Consider the following 26,691-nt stretch of genomic DNA (forward strand, 5'->3'; position numbering starts at 1 on the left):
CCTCTAATTAGATCCCGAATGAATATTATATGCATTGACAGTTTTCCAATATAATTATTTAATTTATAAAGTTGATTACACCTGCAGAATGGCTTTATTCACATGTGAACACCTGACCTTGTATAAGAACATTTTGAGCTATTCCAAAAAGCCATTGACTTTGGGGTGGTTGTCAGTGACCCATATGTTCCCCTTTGCTCTTGCTTTGGATTCCTTACCACTCTTTGAATTACAAGCATTTCCTTAAAAATTTGCTTTCAGACTGTGTGTGTCTGAAACATCTTTGAAAATATCTTTTCAAAGATATTTCATTGGACTTTTCAGAAGCCTAGGGTGTTAATCTTTCTTCCACACTACATTGAACTGTATTCTTACACACTATATTTGAGAACCAAAATGTTTAATGCTCTAAAGGACCTAGATCAGTTATAGGAAAATACTCATAACAAAAGCATTACTTTTTTTTTTTTTGAAAATGGGAGAAATCTAAGGTAGCAACAGGACCATTTGTTTTAAAGACTTCCTTATTTTTTTATGGAATCCTGGTGAATTTAGCTAAGTCATTAGAATACAAAGCCCATTCCCCAACTAACCTCATTACCTAATTTGGAGAACTTAAACAACACAAATACACTAGAAAACTCTTGAAGAATATCATAGATTTTGTTTTGACTATGCTACCTCTGCCTCAAAACTTTTAGCTATGGTAATAATAAAGTCCCAGGTATTATGTGGTCACTTTTTCCCTTTGTAGAGATCAGGTGGGTATTAGCAAATGTGAACTACATCTAACTTGGATGCAGGGCTTTATTTTTCTAACCAGGACTTATCATTGTTTCTAAAGATATTCTTTAAATATATATTCATTTGAAGTATCTTCATTTAAAAATAAAAACTAAGTCTAGGGAACATATTATGACAAATGTGATATGATTCTGGGGATTCTAAAAGAAATTCTAAAAGAAAAATACATTTTTTAGGACCAAAGATTTCAGGGCCTATTTAAAACAACACAACAACAACAACAACAACCTCCCTTTTCCCAGATGCCTGAATTTCTTATACACTATACACTCTCTTGGAAGAAAGTTGTAACAAACTAAACCTTTTATTTGAGCTTTGATATGGGCCTTTTATCAACTTTCTTTGTATTTTAGGAGAATTTAGTGATGGCTCCAATGAAGCTGGTGGTATCTACCAAGTTCTAGAAATACCCTATGAGGGAGATGAAATAAGTATGATGCTGGTATTGTCCAGACAGGAAGTTCCGCTGGCGACTCTGGAGCCGTTGGTCAAAGCACAGCTGATTGAAGAATGGGCAAACTCTGTGAAGAAACAAAAAGTGGAAGTGTACCTGCCCAGGTAAGAGGTTCCTGTGTGACTCCCTCCGACAGCATGGAGGGAGAGATTTCAATGTAGGTTCTGACTCAGAAAAACTCTTGCCACTGCCTTTGAATTTTAAGTCTTAGCTACTCTCTTCCTCCCACTCCCCTCCCTCTTTCCTCCCCTTCCCCTCCCCTCCTTCTCTTCCTTCTCCTTTTTAAAAAGTATCCGTTTGTACTCATGAGGATCTGCCCAGAGACACAAGTTCATTTATTGATTCACTCAGTACTATTTACCAAGACCTAGTTTCAGATCCTAGTCAATATTCTTAGCTTCATTTTAGAAGATTTCTCAATAGATCATCTCTGAATATCATTTACATTGGCAGTCTTGTGTATTTCATTAATATTTAAAGTTGATTATAGCTGGAGAGAAAATAATCCCTGACATTGTTGGAAGAAGCGCAAGCAAGTTACTGTGCTGGGTGCCAAGATGCAACCATAAATAAGCAGGAAAAAGCTTAAAATTCTCCCTGTGGCTTAAATAATAAAATCTATGTGGGGCCTCCATGTTCATCTCAAGCCCACCTCTGGCTACTCATCACAACAAACACTTTCTAGCATGTACTATCCATGTGCTTACTCTTATGCTACAGATAGCTTGCTTTTTGCCTGCCTCTGGGTCTCTATGTATATTTTTGCATTGGCCTAAAATGCTCTTCTCATGTTTCTTTGGCTGATATTGATATTGTGTGCTTTTCTGTATATTTTTAAAGGAGTTCTTTCTGGTAATATGAGGAATTCGGTGCAGTGTTAATGCTTCCCTTATTAAATTCCATGAATTAAGTGCAGCATGTCCAAATGCTTCAACTCTGTGAGGATGCAAAGTTATTTAGGAGTATTTTAACAGAATTTTAAGTGAATGCTTAATAAGTATCATATATTCTAACTCAACCATATTCACTAGAAAATGTGGCCTCCAGGTCCTGTCCACAGAGAAATTGAACGTGGCAGCAGAAGAAAATTAAATTTTCATTTTCTAAGAGATACTCTTCAATTATGAAATAGTTTAGCTTGCTTGCTGGCTCATATTAATGCCTCATACTAAACTAGGCACAGTTAATTACGATGTATCCATTTCTCCAGAAGTTCTATGAACTCTCTTCTGCATGGTTAATGCATAGAAAGAAAGACTAAATAGATAACATGAATCTGGTTTCCCTTTTTAAGAAATTGACTGTTTTCAAACACTTATGTATAAGTAATAATCAATAGGAAACGATCTACCCCTCCCATTTTACAGCATTAGGATCCATTAAATGTTCATTGAGGGTAATGATTCTTGTGACCTCATTTTAGCAAAGGTAAACATTTTTTAATAGCCATATCCTAGGTTTACTGAAGTATCTGTCTTAAGATGTTTGTATAGTTTTATTCACATAGAGACATTACTCTGATAAGGCAACTTTGCATTTCTAGAATTTGATCACATTCTTGTCCTACTTGACAGTTATTTTTGTTTATATTAGATTTTATGCATATAGGTTTTAAATGCCTTTTCTTTCTTTTTAAAGATTTTATTTATTTATTTATTCATTAGAGACACAGAGAGAGAGGCAGAGACATAGGCAGAGAGAGAAGCAGGGTCCCTGTGGGGAACCCAATGTGGGACTCAATCCCAAGAGCCCGGGATCACAATTTGAGCCAAAGGCAGATGCTCAACCACTGAGCCAGCCAGGTGCTCCACAAATGCCTTTCTTAAAAGGTATAGGGCATTTTGAGAGGGGCAAAGGGATACCTTTGTATTTTTATAATTTACCTCCCTGAATAATAAGTCCCACAGGAATCAGATGCTGAATTGAAATTGTATTTTTATCCAGAATATAAAATTCTATGTAGGAAAGGGTAAAATTGCTATTCCTGTGTGATATCATCAAATCCAGTGAAATATCCAAAGGTTTATGCACAGTCATACATTTCTAAGATTTAAATGAGATTACCAGATATTCTCCTAATTTATTCATGGTAGCAAAAATAGTTTGGCTAATATAGATAAAAATATATGTAAAATATCTAAAAAGCACTTTAGAAAAATGCCTAGCACAGAGTAATCATCATATAATTATTATCTATTATCACTATTCTTATTTATTTTCAGTGTACATTTTAAGTCCTAGTACTCACCTTGTGGTAATCTAGGGGTAGCTTTATATATACTTCTCTTCCAGTAAGATTGTTTAAAAACCTTGTTCTGAAGAACATTACCTTCTTCATTGTATAAGTGCAAGAAGGTTGTTCTAAAATGAAAGTCAAAAATCTTAATCCTTGGAATGCAGGGGTACCTGGCTATTGTATCTTTCCACTCTGACTTTTGTAGTCTCAGATTTGTCGTTTGTGACCAGAGTGCTAGAAATCAATGGATATAAAGTGGTTTTCTGTTTTGTAACCAGAGACCATCCTGTTATTTTGAAATGACTGTCTTAGAAACCAGGTACTTTAGTTTCTTGTTTATAAAAGAAAGCTAATACAAGCAGCCATCTGATTTTGTTCTTTAATACGAGTGCTTTTGATTAGGTTTGTCTACACAGTTTCTTGATTAATTTCTTAATTGCTTCTAAGTTTTACAAATCTCCTTACATGTAATAGATATGTATTCTTTTCCAACATTTGCTCTACAAATCTCAGTCTCCAGTGTTTCTCTTTCCAAAGTTGCAAATGCATGATGACATTATTAGAATAGCCATGTCATTGGGTTTAAAAAAGTAGTGTTGTAGCTTTTTATTTTTAAATTCAGTGGGGACACCTGGTGGCTCGATCAACTACTTTTGGCTCAGGGCGTGATCCCCAGGGTCTCGGGAGGGAGTCCTGCATTGGGCTCCCTGCTTCTCCCTCTGCCTAGGTCTGTCTCTGTCTCTGTCTCTGTCTCTCTCTCCCATAAGTAAATAAAGTCTTTAAATATAAATAAATAAATTCAGTGGGTGAAATGTAAAATCTACCTGTAGTTTTTGATAGTTTTTAAATAGCCATTGTTAGAATTATAATTATTAGTGGAAGAGGATTTTGCAGTCAGACAGACCTTATTAGCTCATATCCTCATTCTATTACCTACTAGATGTGTGATTAGGCCAAGTTGCTTAGCTTGTCTGAACCTCAGTTTGTTCTTCTGTAGAATAGAGATAACAATACATAACCTCATAGGGTTCTGTGAGATTTATCATCCCTGAGAGGGATGATTAAATGAGATACCATTTGTAAAAGGATTGTGCAGTGTCTGGGACACAGTGAGCCCTCAGTGTATGGGAGAGGATAATGCTACTTTATGTGAATATGAGTCTATATTAAGAAAGAGGTAGTAAATAGATCATAGCTATTTTTCAACAGTTTGACAAGAAATGGATAAGTAGAAATTGTTCACATTCTCTCTTCAACTTTAAACAAACACTCTCATGGTCACCTCGGTTTTTTCCACTTCTACCTATGTGTAATGTCCTATGTTGGATACTACAGATATTAAAAAGACACTAGATTTGACTAATTTACAGCTAAAGCAGCAGGAATTAAATAGCTATTTAATCAAATCATTCCACCATTACTAAAATGCAAAGATATAATACCTTAACATCTATAGTAATGTGAATGTTATACAGAACTGCAATATCATGAGTGCAGTTAACACAATCTGCCCTTTATTACATGCATCCTACATACTGGCACCATCCTAAGACCTAAAAACCTTTGGGACACCTGGCTGGCTCAGTCAGTAGAGCATGCAACTCGATCTCGGGGCTTTAAGTTTGAGCCCCACACTGGGTACGGAGATACTTAAAAACAAAATCTTTTTTTTTTTTAAGACTTTTATAAACCATATTCAATTCCTGGAACAACACTATGAGGCAGGTATTATTAATGTCATTTCCTACACGCCAGAACCAAAGCTCATAAATTAAGGAACTTGCCCAAATTCAATCTGGCTAAATTACAATGCTCACCTGACACAGCAAGCCTCAGAAATGAGAAACAAACCAGGTTGTTCTTAAGAAGCACAAAGTATCTTCTCCTGATCTCTTCCTTCATTTTCCTATTTTAGGTGGATCAGGACATACAGAATACAACCTTGATCCCTGCCCCTGCTCTGCCATTTATTAGCCGTATGACCTTGGTCAAATTGTCTCATCTTTCTTCTCCTTAGTTTCTTCTATTAACTGAAGATAATAATAATAATACCTACCTCCAAGGGCTTTAGCAATATTTAAATTAATCTGTTAAAGTCCTCGAATAGTTTTTGGTATATAGTAATCTCCATATAAGTGATCAATCATCAATCAATCAATAGCAAACATAAAGCACGCACACACAAAACACCTTAATCAAGCCATTGAATGTATTCTTTAAGACATTCCATACTCATCCCCCTTTTCTACTTTCACAAACAACATCCGCTTTTTGCAGGAAACAAAAGAAACAATGCTAAATTCAAGGTAAAGTGTAGGATACAGATAAAATTCAGTACTTGGTTTAATATGTTTGCTATATATTTATTTCTCTATTTGTCCTATTTTCCCCATAAACATGAACCTGGTAAAACTACTTTCCCCTGGTGATTCCTCTGGATGTCTGAGTCTTATTTATAGCAACCATTCCACACATGTGTCATTCTTTTTAAAACTAGGCATCAGAAATGATGCTGACATAATGTTTAGTGACTCTTACAGGTATAACTTTTCTAAGGATACAGCCCATTGTCTAAAAACTTACATTTATGATCTTTATTGATCAAAAAGCAGAATCTTAGAAAAAAAGAAACATTTACTTCTACTGGTTTTTACTTTTTATAAAAAAGTAATAACCTTTGCATTAAAAAAAACCCACACTTGTGTGTTAATGCAGCCGTGTTTACTTCATATTTTTCACTAGAAACATGGGTGATACTATCCATTGGTTTGGGAGAGACTCTATATTAGGACCAATCAGGGTTTCTGTGGAAACTATTTTTTAAAATTAATATTCTGTTCATGACCACTTACTTTCATTTCAGTTTTAAGTAATGTTTTATTTCTTGTAAATGTGATGCACATTTATGTATAATTCATAAAGCCCATTAGAACAAAAAACAAAAAAATTGTTATTCTTTTGCTTATAAAGGAATCTCTAATATAATTGTAAAAGTGTACAGTTTTTAAGATGTAATATTTAATTCACTTTTGTTGATTAACATGGTTTCTGTGATGCTACCAGGAAAACAGGCTCAGGTCCTGGAGGTTAATATATTCACGAAGATATATATTTTTAACATGACAGATTTTATATTTTCTTTCTCTGAGTCTATGGAGTTGAAATGGAAGATGTATCCATTATACAACAATAGCTCTCTCCCTTTTCACAGGGAATTGAGCAGGACACTCAGAAAAGAATGACATGCCTTAGTTATGTAAATATTTGATTAGCCATTGCCAGCTTTTTTTTTTTTAAGGTTTTATTTATTTATTTATTCATGAGAGACACAGGCAGAGAGAGAGAGGCAGAGACATAGGCAGAGGGAGAAGCAGGCTCCATGCAGGGAGCCCTATGTGGGACTTGATCCCGGGACTCCAGGATCATGCCCTGGGCTGAAGGCAGGTACTAAACTGCTGAGCCACCCAGGGATCCCCTAGCCATTGCCAGCTTTAAAAAAAAAAAAGTCAGATGTATTACTGGGTCACACAATTTTGAAAGAACGTAAGTTTTACGCTCTTGAGCTCAAAAACACTATTCCACCATATATATTACACTTTCGTGTCCACATCAAATAGTTTTCCTACTTAATCATTTAATATTATTCTGATACATTATTCTTTTTGGTCTCTCCTCTTTTTATAAGCACAATCAAATTCTACTTGCAGTCAAAAGCCAGTTTTAGCATAATTTACCATTAAATATATCCAACGTTTTTATTCTTTGTCCCAGGCAACGGGATGCTGTAACTAAATACTTTAAAAATCCTGTAACTAAATGCTTTTCCCCCTATGTGTTTTCTAGGTTCACAGTGGAGCAGGAAATTGATTTAAAGGAGGTTTTGAAGGCTCTTGGAATAACTGAAGTTTTCATCAAAAATGCAAATTTGACAGCTTTGTCTGGTAGGAAATAAACACTATTTTTTTAACATATTATTTCATAAAAGATTTGTAAAATGATGATGTTCTCCATCACCTTAAAGATTTAAGGTGAAAATTGTTCGAGGCAGGCGGGGTGGGGGTGGGGATGTAGAGACCACTGGTAGGCAACAGTCTTGAGCAATAGAAACTTGATCAAGGCCAAAGGGTCCCCAGGTGACCCTCTGGCTGAATACAGACAGGCCCATCAGGTTGCCCACCTCAAAGTATCCATGGGCCCTGACCAATGGGCTACTTACAACCAGGCACAATTACCAGAAAAGAGAGAATTCCATACGTCACTGTATGTCTTCACCTTTTCCCTTTAAAAACAGCCTCTACCCACTGGCCTCCTGGCAGACAGCCTCTCCTCTGCTGTCCTGCCCACTGCTCCCTTATAATGTGTTCAATAAACTTCTCTCGCCTTCTACAAAAATAAATCAATATTTTTTTAAATGATGCTGCCCAACCCTCTACTACAGAGTTCTGAGGTAAAATAAGGTTATCATTTGCCAGATAACTATAACAAATATATTTACTTTCTATACACAAAACTGTAAATAATAGTCCTAACATTAAGTTTATATTATTTTGGTCCATGTCTTATCTTCAACAATAGATCCTCTCCAGAAGATCTGTCTTATATGTATTCAAATTCCCCATTCTATCTGACACAATGCCTTGTAGATAATCAATAAATGTGTTGATTTAATACCTCAGTGTGTCCAGTTACAGTAAATTATATAGGAAAGAAAGAAGAGAGGATAAATGTGTGCCTGCTGTGAGAAGTCGACACTTTTTAAAAGAATATCTAGTGAGATGTAAAGATTATCTCAAGTCTTCAATAAAAAAAGAGTGGTTTTGAAGAAGTAGCTTCAAAATATACCTGGCATATTGGGTGCTGAGTAATTTATTTTAAATATCCCAAGGTGAGAGAAAATCCCAGTTGAATTATTTGATCCACATGCCCTAATTTGTTCAGAGTAAAAATCATTAACATATTAGCAACATTAAGTACTTAGAATATGTAAAATTCTTTTGGAAATATTTTAAGCAGTTAACCCCAAGACATTTATCACTGAAATATGGCACCTGTAAGTTTAAGACTTAGCTTATATAATGATGTTCTATCATTTCTATAGAATATGGACCATAAAACAATCTATTTTTTGATGTGATAAAGGCAGATATATAGATATACATGATAGAGACATATAGATCTATACATATATATGGTGGAGACATAGATTGAGATAAAAAGGAACTTAATGTGTAAGTCTTCTTTATATGTGATGTATTGGACCCAACTCTCCAACCAGAGAGAACAAAGGCATAGAAGTTTCCCTAGCAGTTCATGCGTTACAGGAGAGAATTTAGTTTTCCTCTCCTGAAGTAATAGCTTATAGAAAATCAAGCCAACCGAATAATATCTTCTAAACCTGGAGTATGAGGGTCCATGGATTGAATTCAGTGAAGTAGATGCTCTACCCCTGAAATCGCATATAGGTGTGCGCTCGCATGCATGTGTGGGTGCGCGCACACACACGCACATACACAAGAAAGAAAAGAGTGGAGATGGGTTCATAGCTTTCAGGAAATTATCATGGAGTTTATAATCAAAAAAGGCCTTGCCCTCCCAGATTTAGAATTGGACAGATTGTTTTCTAAGCAGCACTCAGCAACGAGGTGATGTTGGTATATTTGATACCACAACTTCTACCCCTCATTTAGAGAGCTTACCTCCAAAACCCTAGTAGAGTTTTTCTAAATGTCTACTGTATAAATGTTCCTGTCCAGCAGAGAAATGCAAATTTTGCCCAAGTAAAGGTTTTCATGGCTCACATCCAAGCTCCTAGAGCTCTGAACTTTTCAGAGGGGTTGTCAAGGAGGTAGGACTGGTGGAGATTCAAAAGCTAATGGGTACTTTTGTGCTTGAGTCAGAAATATATTCGTAGATGAAGCATAGGATAATTTAAAGTTCTTATGCTCCCTTCCTCAGGAATTGAGAGAATCTGTCTACCAAACTGGCCAAATTCCAACTGGATAATTACATTCCGCTTTCTTACAGTGGCTCGATTTTCTGTTTTATTAGAGATTCCTCACTGTCTCACCCAAACATCTAGGCAGTTATTTCACATGCATAGAGTATCTGCGGCTTTTCAGTCCTGAGGGAGTAGCACTGCAGTGGTAAATCAATTATTGTGGTCAGTGTAGCTTAAAATTTCTGACATATCTGGGAGGTTTATGACGTAATATTTAATTGCCTTTGGTACGTCCAGAGACAATAGAGAATAAGTATCTATTATGAATGCAGATGGTTTGGAAATTTGAAATAACACTTGGATCTTTCAGAGTTCATATAGTCTATGTGTGAAGTCTCTGTTCATTTGATCAAACCTCTCTCAGAACGGAATCCTTCTCAGGGTACTCAGAGCTGCGTTACTGGTACCTGGCATACGGCTGACACATAGCTGGCACACGGTAGATGTCCCCTGAAGGAGAAAACAAGAGAGGGAAGGAGAGAGCAGAGGTTTCTCCATGGCCACCTTCTGTATTACCTTTTTTGGAACATCTAACTCCTTAAAACATACTGAGACATCCAGGATCGGCCATCCTCAAACACGACCCAATTCAAGCCTTCAGGATAACTTGAGTAAGGTCTAGAGTCAATTTCTCAAGCTTTCAGTGGGTCCTAGTTTTGTTAGGACCTTGGTAGCCTCAGCATGTCAGCCCATCCCAAACAATACTTCCTTTTTTTTCCTTTCCCTCCCTTCCCCCCACCCAACACACACACACACACACACACACACACACACACACACACACACTGCACATACACATTAATTCATGAACCATTTATTTGAAAACTAGGAACACAACTATAAAACTTGCCTCTCTGCTTTTGCTGAATTTGATGGTATTTATTATTCCCTGCATTGTCCAACTGGGCACCATATGCTCTGTCCTTACATGGTTGGTGTTCTTTTCACATGTCTAGTTCTTTGCTTCTCCAAATGTTATGAAAACCCTGCTGATTAAAGTGTCTGTGATGCTTGGTAACCCCTACAAGTGCCCAGGAAAATTATTAGCGTGTATTTGATTATTATTTTCTACCTTAATGAATTTCATGGTGAGGATTTCATGGTGTTAAGATAGTCATTAATTACATTCAATGTCATGTCTATTCCTTTCATTTAATAACTCTTCATGAGTCGGTGTGAGCACCGTACATCATAAAAATGAAGAACTAACTAAGATGTCATACCTGCTCTAAAGAAGGATACAGACTTGTGGGGAGAAAGACATAAACAGTTGGACTTAATAAAAGGAAGAGTGATAGAAATGCTTTACTGGAGCAGCGGTTCTCAACCAGGACAATTTTGTCCTCCAGGAAACATTTGGCAACAGCTGGAAACCTTTTGGGTTGTCACAACTGGAGAGTGTTCATGGCATCTCTCCGGTAAAGGCCAGGGATGCTTCTATATCCCGGTGACCTACCCTGCACGGGACAGACCCTATAACAAAGAATAATCCAGCTCCAAATGTCAATAGTGATGAATCAAGGAACCCCATACTGGAGGAAGCATTGTGAGAAAGAAAGTCAACTGGTGGAATGGGGGCCCAGTGGTTCAAAAGATGGGGGCGGGGGGAATATAGGTATGCATTTAAGCTTTCCAATGCATTGAACATTTTTGAATAATGTCTTAGAAAATGATAGCAATGGTTGCCTCTAGAATACAGAAGAGAGGCTCCCAGATGAGAGAGGAGATTTTGTTTCATCTGTCACTGTGGCCTGCTTGGGATTTTGCCTTGCGTAATGTATTATTTCTTCAATGAAAACTCTCACTTGAAACATGGGAAAACCTTTTAAAGAATCGCCTTCTTCGTAGAATTCCTAATTTCAAAAGCGCCCAGAAAGTGGCTCAGTACTATTGTGACACGACTCATTCTTAAATTAGGCAATGAAATGCTATCTTTCTCTAAAAATAGCAAATATGATTGAACAGTGGGAAAAACAACCCTGCTCCACGTCCTCATGCTTCAGGAAAAATTGAGTGACTTGAGACTCCTTTGCTGGGACCTCTCGTTCTCTAATGCGTGGCCTCCACCTTTATTTCAGGCTCTCCTCACTGCCGCCCCCAGCCGATTTCAATAGTCTCCTAAACGGTTTCCAATCTCTTTTCCATCTAATCTGTCTTCTCGACCACTGCCAAGATTAATCACCTTGAAACCCGCTCTCAGATCATCCCTGTTCCTGTTCAAAGCCTCCCTTCAGTTGGCGGTGCACTGCCCGTTGCTTGGCAGGGCATTCAGGCCTCAGCTCCCTCTAGCCTTGATTCTGGTTGATTCCTTCCACGCAGCTTTTGCAACCTGACCCTTCCCACTGCACCTCACATCCCCCCGGGGGCCCCAACTTTGTCCAGTCTCTCTCACCCCCAAGATCCCCCGGGTGGATCTTGAGCACAGATATCCCTAACTTCAGCAAGCCACACGACTACACCCACCAGAAGTACTTACTCCCTCGTAAATTCTACTCTGTTCTATACTCTTTCTCTTATGCTGCATATGACATCTGATCTCATGTTATCATTATTTATGCAGCCCATACCTTGTGCCAGAATTTAAACCTCTCCAGGAAAAAATAAAAAAATAAAAAAAAAATAAACCTCTCCAGGACTGGCCCCGATGAGTGTTTCGGAAGCACACGGCTCTGTGTTTTCTGCCTACTACCTGCTGAATGAAGAAAGGGATGAGATGAGAGGCCCTGTGTTTATTGTGCTTATTTTATTTAATAATAAATTTATTTTTTATTGGTGTTCAATTTGCCAACATACAGAATAACACCCAGTGCTCACCCCGTCAAGTGCCCCCCTAAGTGCCCGCCACCCAGTCACCCCCACCCTCCGCCTTCCTCCCCTTCCACCACCCCTAGTTCGTTTCCCAGAGTTAGAGTCTTCATGTTCTGTCTCCCTTTCTGATATTTCCTACCCATTTCTTCTCCCTTCCCCTCTATTCCCTTTCACTATTATTTATATTCCCCATATGAATGAGACCATATAATGTTTGTCCTTCTCCGATGGACTTATTTCACTCAGCATAATACCCTCCAGTTCCATCCACGTCGAAGCAAATGGTGGGTATTTGTCGTTTCTAATGGCTGAGGAATATTCCATTGTATACATAGACCACAGCTTCTTTATCCATCATCTTTCGATGGACACCGAGGCTCCTTCCACAGTTCGGCTATTGTGGACATTGTTGCTAGAAATATCGGGGTGCAGGTGTCCCAGCGTTTCATTGCATCTGAATCATTGGGGTAAATCCCCAACAGTGCAATTGCTGGGTCATAGGGCAGGTCTATTTTTAACTCTTTGAGGAACCTCCACACAGTTTTCCAGAGTGGCTGCACCAGTTCCCATTCCCACCAACAGTGCAGGAGGGTTCCCTTTTCTCCGCATCCTCTCCAGCATTTGTGGTTTCCTGCCTTGTTCATTTTCCCCATTCTCACTGGTGTGCTTATTTTTTCATCTCAATTTGATGTCCGCTACATTCTGTTAATGTAAAGCATGGTAAAGGCTCATCCAATAAACGTGGAATCAAGAGAGTGCTGAGAGCCCTTTGCTTCTCAGGCTCGATTTAAAATGCTCATCCAGTTGCAGCGAGGAAGGATCCCGTTATAGAGTAGGGCTATTTTTGTAATGGAAATGAATGACTGTCAGCATTTGGATTAATAGATAATCCTCTCGGAAGGTGGAAGGGGAAGGAGAAGGAGAGTCCTAAATCCTTCAGCACAAAGTACAAGCTTTCCGAAGGGAGCCAATGAGATAAAGGAATTAAGAAGACACAGCGAAAGCCACGTTCAGGTCAGACTCAAGAGCTTGGATTTAGGCCGGACTGGCTCTCCCATCCCACCCAGGCCGGCTCTGCGTCTCCTTGCACCTGGAGGTCGTCTCCTTGCACCTGGAGGTCGGAGGACTGGGTTTCTCTCCCAGGGCCCTACCTCCACTTCCCCACCACTTTCTTGCCTGGCCCGTTCTAGCAGCCAGCAAACTTGATCCTCTGGCCCCTGGCTGCTTGCTCCTCTGATTCACGCTTTACAGCTCCTGGCACAAGCATCTTCTAAAATCAAAGCACAGGTGCCCCGTTACTTCTGGATGAAGCCCATGCTCTCCAGCCTCGTGGTGTGCAAGCTCTTAACATTGGGTGCCACTCCCCACCTCTTTATTACGTAACCAGGCCCCGATCGGACCAGGACCTGCAAGTCCTTGCTGCTGCTTGTCTCACTTTGCAAGTATGATGCTCAGCTTGGAATGCCCTGACCCGATTCTCGGACTTGCCCTTTTCTACTTGTCCTTCAAGAACCAGCCCGGATGGCGCCGCCTCCAAGAAGCCTGCCCTGGTCACTCTCCCTTCCAAACGGTTTACCTTCCCCCGTCTGGGCTGTCAGAGTACAAAGTGCTACCACAGATGCCACCTTTTCCTTAAGATTGCTTGTTCACATACCTGTCTCTGATCTCGGAGCTCCTCAGAAGACAGGGCTTGTGTACAGACGACTTAGTGTCCTCAGGGCCCAAGGAGGTGGGCCAGGTGCTGGTGGGGGCGTGTGGTGGGAAGTGGTGCTGGGCCTGCCTCCCTCCAAGTGCGGGGGCTTCTCTCAAACCCCTGGATCCTCCTCACCCCGCTCCCTCCAGCCACACAGGCCTTCTTCTGGGTCCTTGGGCACACCTGGCTCGGATCTGCCTCTGCAGGAGCTTTTCCCTTTGCTGGAAAACTACCTTCAGGTGTTCTCGTGACAGGCTCCTACGTATTCCTCAGGTCTCAGCCGGACTCCCCAACACCTCAAGTACAGTAGCTCCTCTTCCCCGCCCTCATCACCGGCCAACACATCAACTCCTCTTGCTGCTTAGTAACACTCACTAGACCCTAAAGTTGTGGCCGTGTCTTGATTTGCTGTTTTATTGCCATTGGCCTTTAATGCTTGCTTTCCTCCTCCTGGGAAGGAAGTGTTGAGCTCACCATAGTAAATCCAGCGTATCAACAACGTCTGGCACATATGAGGTGCCTAGGACCTAAATGAATAAATGAAAGAAGGAAGGAAGGAAGGAATGATTCGCTAGTCTATAACCACACTCCTCCAGAGACACAAACAAACACACCAATAAACACTATTCCTACCTTGAAGGAGCCCAATTTCTACAAACCTTTCTAAAGTTCATGGGTGGGGCTGAAGCTAAAAATATTCCAGCAAGTCAAGTACAGAGACGCTTTTGGTATTCTCGGGTTCTGTTATGGAGCTCTCCTCATTTTGTTATTTTAAGCATGTCCTTGGTGACGCAGGAATCTATTTAAATTGGCTGTGTTTAGGAACAGTGCCACAAAGGAAGTGGTGGCATCCACTTGCATGATGGCCATCCTGCCAGCGTTATGTTAATCACGGATACTTGGAGGCTTTGGTGCCCTGCACAATAATATCTCATTCGAACAGAGTACTTGATAAATATTTGCTCAGTGACTGAATGAATGCCTTAGCATTTTGCCCTGCTTCCTTCAGAAGAGCTTGAATTATTGCCCAGCTCTTCTCTGGGAAACCTAGGGCTTGCTGGCCCTGTTCCCATCTTATCCTTTGTGAAAGGCCTGGCTCCGCACTGCCCAGGGGAAAGTAGGACCAGTTACTTGGCAGCGGTGTGTGCTGTGGCCAGAAGGGGAAGGGTGCTTGGGGCCAGTGTGTGGAATTTTTCTGTGTGTGTGTGTGGCTTTGTTTGTCTTTGATTTATTTTCTTTTTTTAGAGAACGATGAACTTTTCTCTAATCAATAAGACGGGCTCGTCAGTGTAAATCTCCTTAACTCCCCTTCCATTCCGATTCATCAAATATCTGAGTGCCTACTTGGTGCCTGGCGGTGTCCAAAGAATTGCAAGGAGGAGATAAATTGGACAGGCAGCGCTCAGGCCCTTAAGGAGTAGGTGAATGGCCTAGCAAGAAAGACGGCCTTGATTGACACATAATTACATCAGGATGAGCAATATTGGAGGACAAGCATAGGGAGCTGTGGACTTGCCTATGTGCCTGTATGACCTGATGGGGTGAGAGCAGACCCCTCCTGGTTTAAGCCACTTTCAGCTAATAGTTTAATGTGACTGCTTGAAGTTTGTCCCAAGAGAATATGCTTCATTTTCTTCCCACCCCCCCCAGCATTGGTGATGTGATTTATTGGTTACATTTTCTCCTACTGGTGTATCTAAAGGGGTGATGGCTTTCTAAAAGTTAAGAGTCCTGAGGTCTTGCTTACATCTGCAGACATTTGCTGCCCATCGTGTAGCACTTAATCACCCCCTAGGAGTTGGAACATTGGATTCAATCTTTATTTTGCTGTCTTTGAAATACATACGATGCCACCGGTCTGTTGGATCCCATTCCCTAAGTTCTTCTCGATTGGATTTTTGTTTTTTAGCCTGTGTGTGGCCTTTGTGTTCTTTCCCTCTCTAGTGCTGCTGTCCGTCAATTTTCCTAGAGCTTCTACTTTAGATTAGTGTCACATGTTTGATTTATTACAAGAATAAACTTCACAGCCATACTTCTGAATAGAATTGTGGTCATGGTGCCCATACAGTGACAACATCCAAAGTCTTACAGTAGGAAATAGCTAGTCCCTTTCATTCAACAATTACTAAATTCCTTTTTTTTAAAAAAGATGTTATTTATTTATTCATAAGAGACAGAGAGAGAGAGAGAGAGAGAGAGAGAGGGGCAGAGACAGAGGGAGAAGCAGGCTTCCCACGGAGCAGGAAGCCGGATGTGGGACTCGATTCCAGGACTCTGGGATCACAGCCTGAGCCGATGCACATGCTTAATCAACTGAGCCACCCAGGTGCCCCCAATTCCTAGATTTCTGTTTATGCTAGGTTAAATTCTGGAAACTTACACATTACCAGGAAACTCTCTTCTTAGGTTAGTTCAGCCATTAGGCCGCCCGAATGCCAGAAGCCAGGGACGCAAAGGGCAGTGAGTGACACAGTCCAGGAAGAGGAGATGTAAATGCAAATATGATATATCAAAGGCTTTAACAGAATCTGAGCCTGGGTTCCGCAGGAAAGAGTGGTTAGTTCTATGTGAGTGGAGAACAGCAATCAGAAGAGAGCAGAAGGCGGGCCTTAGAAGTAGATTGGGTGTCTGACTGTACAGGGTGCAGGAAGATTGTGAGGAAGCACAGACACAGAAGTGACCGAGCACGGTACGTTTAGGGGATTGCAGTTCAAATGATCTGGAGCACAGTGGGTGGAGTGAAACAGGCTGAATGAGTGACGCAGAGGTACCCTCACGTTGCACCCTGAGGTCTGCAGGCACGAGGTGTACCCAAGGCGAGGTGGGAGGCAGAGCCAGCACGAGAACGGAGACTGGGCTTTAAGTTGGGTTGTGTGGCATAAACTGGCCTGTGTCTGATGAGATCATCCCAGAGGAAGGCTTAATGTGAAAGGGAGCCAAGTCAGAGCAGTTCTCGACTGCTGTGTCATTACACACTGTGACGTCCCTTGAAAACTCATTTTAGAAAAGTATTTGCATATGTCGCTGGATTTAACTTCCTGATTTAAAAAAAAAAAAAAACAACGACTTTCATCTCTATGCTAATAGGTGAGTTTGGCCTATGATTCTCTTTTCTTAGACTGCTCTGGTTCAATCTTAATATAAGGGAAAGACTATCCATAGATGACTTAAATTGCTTTCATTCTCTTTCTAGAGTTTAAAATGGACTTATAACAGAAAATCCTGTTTCTTGAGGGATTGGTTAGATCACCTAGGAAACCGGCTAGGCTTGGATTTTCTCTCTTTTCTTTTTTCTTTCTTTTCTTTTCTTTTTCCTTTTTTTTTTTTTTTTTTTTTTTTTAAGACAGGGGGAGTGGGGAGAGCCAGAGAGAGAGAGAGAGAGAGAGAGCCAGAGAATTCCAAGCATGCTCCAGGCCCAGTGCAGAGGCCAACTCACAACCCTGAGATCATGACCTGAGCCGAAATCCAGAGTCGGACGCTTAACCCACTGAGCCACCCAGGCACCCCAAGCTCAGATTCTTTAATTTTGAGGAGAGAGGAAGTTTTTGTTTACTCACTCAACTACTTTAATGGTTACGATTATCCAAATATTCTATTCTTTTCTTCATTCAATTTTATAATATATACATTTCTATAAAATTGTCCAGTTGATGCAAAATCTCTGTATTTTCAAAATTATCTACATAAAGAAGCACAAGAATCTTTTGGGAAGATGGAAATATTCTAATATCTTATTTGTGGAGGTGATTCACAGATATGTCGAAACTTACCAGGGGCGCCGGGTGGCTCAGTCCTTTAAGTGTCTGCCTTTGGCTCAGGTCATGATCCAGGGTCCTGGGATGGAGCCCCACATCAGGTTCCCTGCTCAGTGGGGTGACTGCTTCTCCCTCCCCCTCTGCCTGCTGCTCCCCCTGCTTGTACTCTCTCTCTGTCAAATAAATATGTAAAATCTTAAAAAAAAAAAAAAAAAGCTTACCCAATTGTGGTGGTGTTTTGTAAAATATATTTTTCTTTCTCTATAATTATTGTATTGTAAATACATGCAGCTCATAGTAAATAAGTTATAACTCATAAAGCAGATTCACATTTATCTGCAGGAAATTATATAAAGTATATATGTTGTGATTTTTAAAAATTCTATCTTTAGACATATTTTCTTTTGTTTTAATATCGTTTATTTGGGTAATTACTCTGTTAAAGGTTTGTCCATTTCACGATCTTTTAAAAAACTAGTTCTGTGGGAAGAACCCTCAGCATCCTTGATTTCTTGATCTACCTGCCGTGGTGTCTTGAAGTATCCCTCCTCCACATCCTCCCATCATTTTGTGGGGGTAAATGAGGGCACTTAGGAGATTAAGTGACTGGAGGAGGATACATTTGTGGCAGAAGCTGGAGTTGAAGGGATGAGATTCCTTCTCTCAAGGTGTCTAGTGCAGTCAACAGATCAGCCCTAGGAGCTAGGAGGCAGGTCCTCTATGCAAATTAACGTGGCTAAAGCATCATTTGGAGTCTTTGAGAACTCCCCTCAGAATGTTTAAAGAGGGCTTAGCTGGCAACGTGGTCATTCATTGCCCTTTAGGAGCTACGTCCTGTCACTTTTGCATTCGGGGCCCTAATACTGGCTCTTGGTGCATAACCCTACCTTAACTGGCAGACTGAAGAAAATGGACAGCAGAATCTGAAAATGTTAGAGCATCAGTTAACTACTACATAGTTAATATATTTTGCTCTCTTGGAATTCATGTATTTGTTTTGCCGGCTAAATATATCCGACTAGTTACTTCATGCAATTTATACTGTTCTTTTTATTTGTTGGGAAAAAACAACAACAAAAAACTAGTCTTCTGGATTTGAGGGAGCTAATTATACTTAATTGTTTAATGTAAAAGCTCTATTGCTTTTTATTTTTCTTCTAGTCATCAAGTGCATTCTAGAAGAAAATATCATAATATGTGAGACAGACTCTTTCATAAAGCAATGCTTATTTCTTAATACTAAATATGAGCCGAGGAAGTAATATCCCTATTAAAAGTATATTCAGAGTTGCCACTCAGCTATCTTGGGGCTTATTCAAAATAAGCAGGTGCAATGCAAGAGATGTACCAAAAACATTGTTGAACATCATTCCCCATCAGTATGAGATAATTATGTGTTTTTGAAACCTTGAAAGGAAAATGTATGTTGTGGGTAGGACTGGGTTCCTGACAAAGTCCTACTAAGTAGCCTAATATGAAATGCGCTGTGCTTTTACTGAATGGTGTATCAGCAACAAAGTTATCTTAAATTTGAATTAGACCTCCTGGAATGGAAAAAGGGGGCTTCAAGGGGAGGGGCAGAAACTTGAGTAATCTTTCATCTTGCTTCCTTGTGCTATTTTACTTTTTATGTATTTGAGCTACTTTTTGTTCATCTCATTTTGATCTTGGGGACAAAAGTCGGACACCCAAGACTAAAAGCTATTGCATAGGTTGCTGGGGCTGCCGTAACAGAGTCCCACAGACTGGGTGGCTTGAACAACACGTGTTTGTTGTCTCACCATTCTGGAGGCTGGACTTCTGAGATCAAGGTGGCTTCAGGTTTGGTATCTACTCTGGTCTCTCTCCACGGCTTGTAGCTGGCTCTTGGCTCATATTGTGTTCACGTTCTCCAGATAAACAGGACCAACAGGAAGTACATTTATATAGAGAGATATATCTATATCTATACAGAGAAAGAGACAGAGAGACTGAGAGACGGACTTTAAGGAACTGGCTTACACACTTGTGGTAAATTTGGAAATTTAAAATCTGCAGGGGGTGGGGGGCTGGCAATTGAGGGAAGAGTCCAAGCTGGCGGAAATCCTTTTTGCTTAGAGATCAGGCTTTGTTCTAAAGCCTTCAGCTGATTGGATGAGGACACCCTCATCCCAAGGGTAACTGCTTTACTCAAAAGTCCATCAATTCAAATGTTAATCTCATTTAAAAAAAAACACACACTTGCAAAAACATCCAGAATAATAGTTTGACCAAATATCTGGGCACAGATAACCTGGCTGACAAATAAAATTAGCCATCAGGCATGGTTTTCCCTCTATCTATCTGTGTCTGAATTTCCTCTTCATATAAGGACATCAGTCCTACTGGCTCAGGGCCCACCCTAATGACCTCATTTTAACCTAGGACTCTATCTCTAAATACAGTCATATTCTGAAGTCTTAAGGGCTAGAACTTCAACACACGAATTTTGAGAGAACACAATTCAGCCATTAATTTGAAAGTAAGCATACAGAGAAAGAAAACTCTGAGGGAAAAACAGCCTCCCTAACACTGAAAATGTGTTATTTCCTCTGACTTTAGGCTAAAGCATGTTTGTGAATCTTCAGATAAGCCAATTAATTGGAACGGGAAGTAAATTTTTTATATTCACATTTCTACAACCTAGAAGTCAATTTTGTTTTTCTTTGCCAAAGATATTTCTATTATCACAGTTAATTAGAGATTAGATTCTTAAAAATTTCTTACTCCGGTTATATCTGGCTTTCTACCTGTTTTCATTTTGTGCTTTAAAATTTTCCGATTAGAGTGCACTGTGTGAGATGTTTTTATCTTGAGTTATGAACTAATTTGAAGTTGCTATTAAAAACAGAGCCACAATTCTGCTTTCCCTGGCAATATAAGAAATAAACAATGGGAAAATTACCAATAAAAATGAAGGGAAACATTAACAAGAGAATATGAAATAAGGACAAATCGGAAAACACATCTTCAAGGCTCCTCTGAAATCATATAATCTCACAACATTATCTCTTCTATTTTACATCAGTACCTTAAGTCACTTATATTTTCCAAAGCTGTTTAAATAAAGGGTAAAATGCTTCTCTATTTCTGATACTGAAGAAATGCTTCTTTTTGCTCCCTCTCTCCCTCTCTCCCCTTTTTTTTTTTTTTTTTTTGGCAGATAACAAGGAGATTTTCCTTTCCAAAGCAATTCACAAGTCCTTCATCGAGGTTAATGAAGAAGGCTCAGAAGCTGCTGCAACCTCAGGTGCCAAGTTATAATTTTCTAAAATCTTCTCACCTTTTTTGATTTGTATTTCTAAAACAATCTGGGGTGGGTGTGGGGGTCATTTTTAGAACCAAGCTAAAAAAAAAAAAAAAAAAAAGACTCTACTCTAACTTAAAAGTCAAGCTAATGCTGAACCAGCTAGAATTTTCTAAATAGAATATGAAGCATGCACTTACTCCAATGCCCTGATGCAGAATAACTCCCACCTCTAAGGACAGTGGCTCTGTAGAACAGATTTCCCTGCTGTGCTACCTGTTTAAATATTTTAAGTATTTTCTTGTTGCCCATTTAAACATTCCTCTTCCTACCTAATTACTTGTGGAAACTAGTTTTTTTTTTTTTTTTAAGATTTTATTTATTTAAGATAGAACACAAGTGGAGGAAAGGGGCAGAAGGAGAGAAAAGCAGACTCCCCACTGAGCAGGGAACCCAAGGTGGGGCTCCATCCCAGGACCCCGGGATCACGACCTGAGCCTAAGGCAGGTGCTTAATTGACTGAGCCACCCAGATGCCCCTGGATACTAGTTCTTTTTTTTTTTTTTTTTTTATGGATACTACTTCTTAATTTTGTCAACAGTTTTGATTTTTTAAAAGCGCACATATAAATAAGACATAGTAATTTTTAAATAATTTTAACTGAATGTTGATAAAATAATTTTAAATAAATAATTCTAAAATTTTGACCTAAATCCTATGTTCAAAACAAAATATTAAATGTCCTTATTATTCTGAATGTTCCAATTTCTCCAGTTAAATAAGAATGATTTTTCTGTTGACATTTTTCTCGTTTATTTTTTTGGGATTTGTTTCAATCTCATGTTCAATAGCTGTGTTTAATTTTTAGTAGGATTTTTACTTCCTCTGGTAAAATATAACCTGTCATTTAAAAAAAAAAAAAAACTTCTGCATAAATGTGCCCACTAAAAGGATATCACCAGTTAAAACAGTGTTTTCAGGAGGAAATAGAAATACAGTAGTCTTGGGCATCAAGAAAGCTTAAAATCGTAGGTAATTTAATTTTGACCTTTTCCTGACAATGAATCACCCTGCAGCAAGTATAAAATGATTATCCCATAATAAGGATCTCAGGGGAATTCAGTTTCCCAGTTGTAGGAAACATCATGCTTCTCTTACTGTTGTACTTTTCCTTTAATCACTGCCATTCTGGCCACTTACTAGAAGCCTGATGACTTGCTATGTAAAAATCCCCATTTTAGACAAAAGAAAATAATGATTTGGGAATATAAAGAAACTTGGTTTTTTGGTTTTGGGTGTTTGCTAATTCTCCCCGTTTTCGTAACTCAAAGGTCATTTTAGTAAAGCCATATGTATTTATCTGAAACTGAGAATAAAAATTTTGAGACAAGCAGAATAAATTTTTCTAGTATTTTTGGTGGAGTGGAGGTAGGAAACTGTGTGTGTTTAAAGAGCAAGTAGAAATGTTGCCACCTTGACAGTTTTTTCTCTCCGCTAAGTCTTTAAAATTGTGTTTCCTGTAAATTGTTGCCTTTGCATTAAACATAGATGGTTTGGACAAATTACTCATTAGTCTCTGCATACCCACAGACATGTAATTACTTTCTCTCTGTGCTGTAGGAATGATTGCAATTAGTAGGATGGCTGTGCTGTATCCTCAAGTTATTGTGGACCATCCATTTTTCTTTCTTATCAGGAACAGGAGAACAGGTAAGTCCCTTGTGAGAATGGAACTTTCCTTATAGGCCCAAGAGAGAGAATTTTTTAAAATCAAGAGCATTCTTTCCACATTACTTGTCCGATGATTTCTAATGTTCCAATGATTTGTTTAAAAAGAGAACTATTTATTTTTTTTTATTTTTAGGACACTGCTAATTGTAAGCAAGAAGGAAAGTAAATTTTTCTGTTCACACCCTGTTCTGTTCACTTCCAACCCAATGCAGGTACAGTCCTATTCATGGGACGAGTCATGCATCCTGAAACAATGAACACAAGTGGACATGATTTTGAGGAACTTTAAATCATTTCGTATGCAAAAGAGTAACCACACACTATGTTTGCAACTGGTATATTTAAGATTTGTGTTTTACACTATATCTTATGATAATATTTAAAAATAGTTCCAGATAAAACAATGTATGTAAATTATAAGCCAACCTGTCAAGGAATGTTATCAGTATCTTTGAGGTAATAGTCCTGTGGTGTCGTTGTGTTTGTTGTGCTGGTATTTAAAATAAAAGTACATATTGATCATGTGAACAATTCTGTTTTCATTTTCCAAGTTGTAGTGTAAGGCTACTTCTAGGTAAAATTTGGAAACGGTGATGTTTTTGGACATCTTAAATCTTTCATAATCACGCAAAACCAAAGCAGTGTAGGAAATTAGCATTATTACACTATGATACCATAATGATCGATGCAAGTCAGATGAAGACAAGCACTCAACTCCACAAAAACTCTAATTGTCATTTCTCTGAGGATGGTAAATGGTGTAGGATAAAAGAATATAAATGAACATCTTCTGTAAGCTCTATGATAAAAGTTGATAGAAAAAATAGGACCATGCAAACCCCTAGATTATGGCTATAGCTTATTTACTATGTCTTTAAACCCTCCCTGGGTTTCAGCACCTGATGTAGATTAGAGACCTGCTATATCACCGTGTTTTGCTGCTGCAGTAAAATCCAAATTACAACAAAGTTCCCAAAAGTCCCCAAATAAGTTGTATGAGCAAATTAATACAAGGAATGCCCTTTGATAGGTCACCAGAAAATTAATAAGAAAAACCATGCTAATATAGATACTGGAAACTGGCAGGTCGAGGGCTGAATGCTGCCCTCAGAGATGTTGTTTGTTCCATGTGGAAGATTTTTATGTTTTGAACTTGAATGTCCATACTTGGGGTATCACAATCCCGGTTTCTCCCACTGGTCACCTGATGCCTCTTGGATGCATTTGTATCTGGGACCTCTGGAGGGTTCTAGTAAGTACTTTGCAGAATATATTCATCTTATTTCCTAGCACAAGAAGTAGTTAGTTCCAGTGAGGCCCTGACCGCTTCTTAAGATCTCCAGTAAATTACTTAGTTATCCTTTGGCTAAGATAATGATATTCCTTGGGGCTAAGGGTGGGTGGGGAAGGAGCTGAGGGAGAATGATTTCATCATGTTCCGTGAATGGAACCAGGCCCATTTGACACCATGTTTTTCACTCTATGATTAATGATCATAGAAAAAGCTTGAAGCATTTTCAGAACCTAACAGAAACAATTTGCATGTGACTTTCTTGTGTGTAAGATGTTTTCCTATGATTTGGAGCTGTCAACAAGAAGTGATATTATCACTAACTTTGATTCTGTTCAGGGTAATCATTGTTTTGGGAGACAGGCTTCACCCTAGACCTACTGAATTCTAAACTCTGGGGAAAAATTTGAAAATCTATGTCTGTGACAAGTTCCCTTGGTGACTTTGTGATACACCAAATCTTAAATATTTCAAAAAATAAAGGATACACATGGAATGCTTACTTATATTGAAAGCACTAGATTGTAAGCTTACTTATATTCTAAGTAGTTGTTTAGATATGGTTAATTTATAGAAAATTAGACCAATCAGTAAAGTATCCTAAAGTATCAGTACTTCTCCCACTTTATGTGTAAGGAAGTAACTGGGGATCTTATTAAAAATGCAGATTGTTATTTAGTAGGTCTGGCATGGGATGTGAAGTCTTGCATTTCCAATAAGCTCCCGGGTGATATGATTGCTATTGGTACATGAACTCGGGTTGGTATCAAAACTCCATGTAACCTAAGGTTTGCATGTCTGATACTTTTATATGTAGAAACAGAAAAACTGTATAATATTCCTACAACTTGGAGAAATATAGGGGGTGGGGTAGTAGTGTACATTAAAAATGCAAAGCACTTACACAAAAAGAGAAAAATGGCTTTACTCTAAAGTTCCTTTTTTCATGTACGTACTATGTAAAAATTCAGACTTCCTCTGCATTTTAGAACACTTGAAATGTACGCTTTAAAAATATAGAGACATTTATAGGCAATGGCCACAAAAAAAAATTTATGAATACCCAAGGACACAATACTTAACACTGAATCTTTTACAGCTTATGTATTCAGAAGACTTATAGTTTATTCATAAAGCTGAGGTTATTGTAGAACAGTGCTCTTGTTTTCATTTATAATGTACACAGACTGGGCTAACTGATGTTGATTCACTATTGGTATTCAGAGTTTGTGATATTCTTCGTTGCCATGTCACTGCTTATTAAGTGTTACATATATTGCTATATCTGTATGTCCATCAGTCAACCAAATGGGTTACCTATAAGGAAGAGTAAACATCATTAGGCAAGTGTATGAATTTTATAAAACCCTAAATGCAATTTTTATTAGCTTATATAAGATTAAACGCTACTATTCAGAATGTTTACCTTAAAATATTTCAACACGATTTAGCTGTCCCTTAAATGAAAATGGGTTCTGCTTGTATTAGCATGTCCGTGGTGTGCTTAAAAATAGAATACTTAATAGCACCAGGTTTTTCCTAGTGTTTCGACTTGTTTATGATTTCAATATCTCCTGTTCTATTGAAAAGGTCACATCTCATAGTTCAGTTGCATTTCCTTTAAAAATGTGTAAGTTATCACACACACACATGCACACTGTGCACATCTTATGGAAATTCCTTTCTCTTTGTATATGTATTTTGGGAAGAAATCAGCAATAATATATCTTTTTATTTTCAATCTCTCCAGCTCTGCTGAGGTATCATTGATAAATAAATTGATGTGTATTTCAAGTGTACGATGAGATTTCATATACGTACACAGTGTGAAATGATTACCACAAATTGAGAAACACATCCATTATCTCACATATCTGACCTTTGTGCGTGCGTGGTAAGATTTACGGTCTTTGCAAATCACAAGCATGCAATATAGTATTCTAACGACAGTCACCATGCTGTACCTTAGAATCCTAGAACTGGTTCATTTTACAACTTGTTCATCATTGGCCAATGTCTCTCCATTTCCTCCAGCCCCTGGCAACAACCAGTCTACTCTATTTTTATGAGTTCTACTATTTTTTTTTAAGATTCCACATTATGACTGAGATCTTACAATCTTTGTCTTTCTTTCTTTGCTGATTTCACTCAGCCATAGGGTCCTGCAGATTCATCCATGTTGTTGAAACAGCAAGATTTCCCTCTTTTTTTTATGGTTGAATAATGTTCTTTTGTATATTTGTGTGTGTGTATATATATATATATATTGCAAAGGAAGATATATAGATATGTAGGTATGTATATTACATTTTCTTTATTCATATATCAGTGGACACTTAGGTTGTTTTCACATCTTGGCTATTATGAATAATACTGCAATAAACATGAGAATACAGTTATCTCTTCAAGATACCGACTGTTTCCTTTGGATGTATATTTTAGATATTAACCCTTTATCAACGTGTGATTTGCATATACTTTCTCCCATCCTGTAGGTCGCCCTTTTCATTTTGTTGATGATTTCATTTGCTGTGCTAAAGCCTTTTTATTTGATCGAGTCCCACGTGTCATTTTTGCTTTGGCTGCGTGTGTTTTTGCCAAAAATCTATCGCCAAGACCAATGTCAAGGAGCTCTTTCCCTGTGCTTTTTTTCTAA

General features: G+C 38.7%; 1 protein-coding gene and 1 long non-coding RNA gene across 6 annotated transcripts in view; one reads left to right on the forward strand and one right to left on the reverse strand.

Moving 5' to 3' along the window:
• SERPINI1 (serpin family I member 1) overlaps nt 1–26,443 on the forward strand; it is a 72,948-nt gene extending 46,505 nt beyond the window's left edge. For all 5 annotated transcript variants that reach the window (XM_077880215.1, XM_077880218.1, XM_077880217.1 and 2 more), the window contains 5 exons: nt 1,158–1,362; nt 7,338–7,435; nt 20,930–21,016; nt 22,634–22,723; nt 22,957–26,443. In XM_077880215.1, the coding sequence (XP_077736341.1) occupies nt 1,158–1,362; nt 7,338–7,435; nt 20,930–21,016; nt 22,634–22,723; nt 22,957–23,033 (557 nt within the window). In that variant the 3' untranslated portion in view covers nt 23,034–26,443. The remainder of the gene's footprint in view (nt 1–1,157; nt 1,363–7,337; nt 7,436–20,929; nt 21,017–22,633; nt 22,724–22,956) is intronic.
• LOC144302665 (uncharacterized) lies at nt 12,383–14,776 on the reverse strand. The gene is made up of 3 exons (XR_013369649.1): nt 14,627–14,776; nt 13,955–14,520; nt 12,383–13,570 (listed from the first exon to the last, which is right to left on the reverse strand). It is a non-coding gene; the product is annotated as an uncharacterized LOC144302665 (long non-coding RNA).
• Nucleotides 26,444–26,691: the final 248 nt, after the last annotated feature.

The sequence above is a fragment of the Canis aureus genome, chromosome 31 (genome assembly GCF_053574225.1).
Source record: "Canis aureus isolate CA01 chromosome 31, VMU_Caureus_v.1.0, whole genome shotgun sequence".
In the NCBI taxonomy this organism is placed as follows: Eukaryota; Metazoa; Chordata; class Mammalia; order Carnivora; family Canidae; genus Canis; species Canis aureus.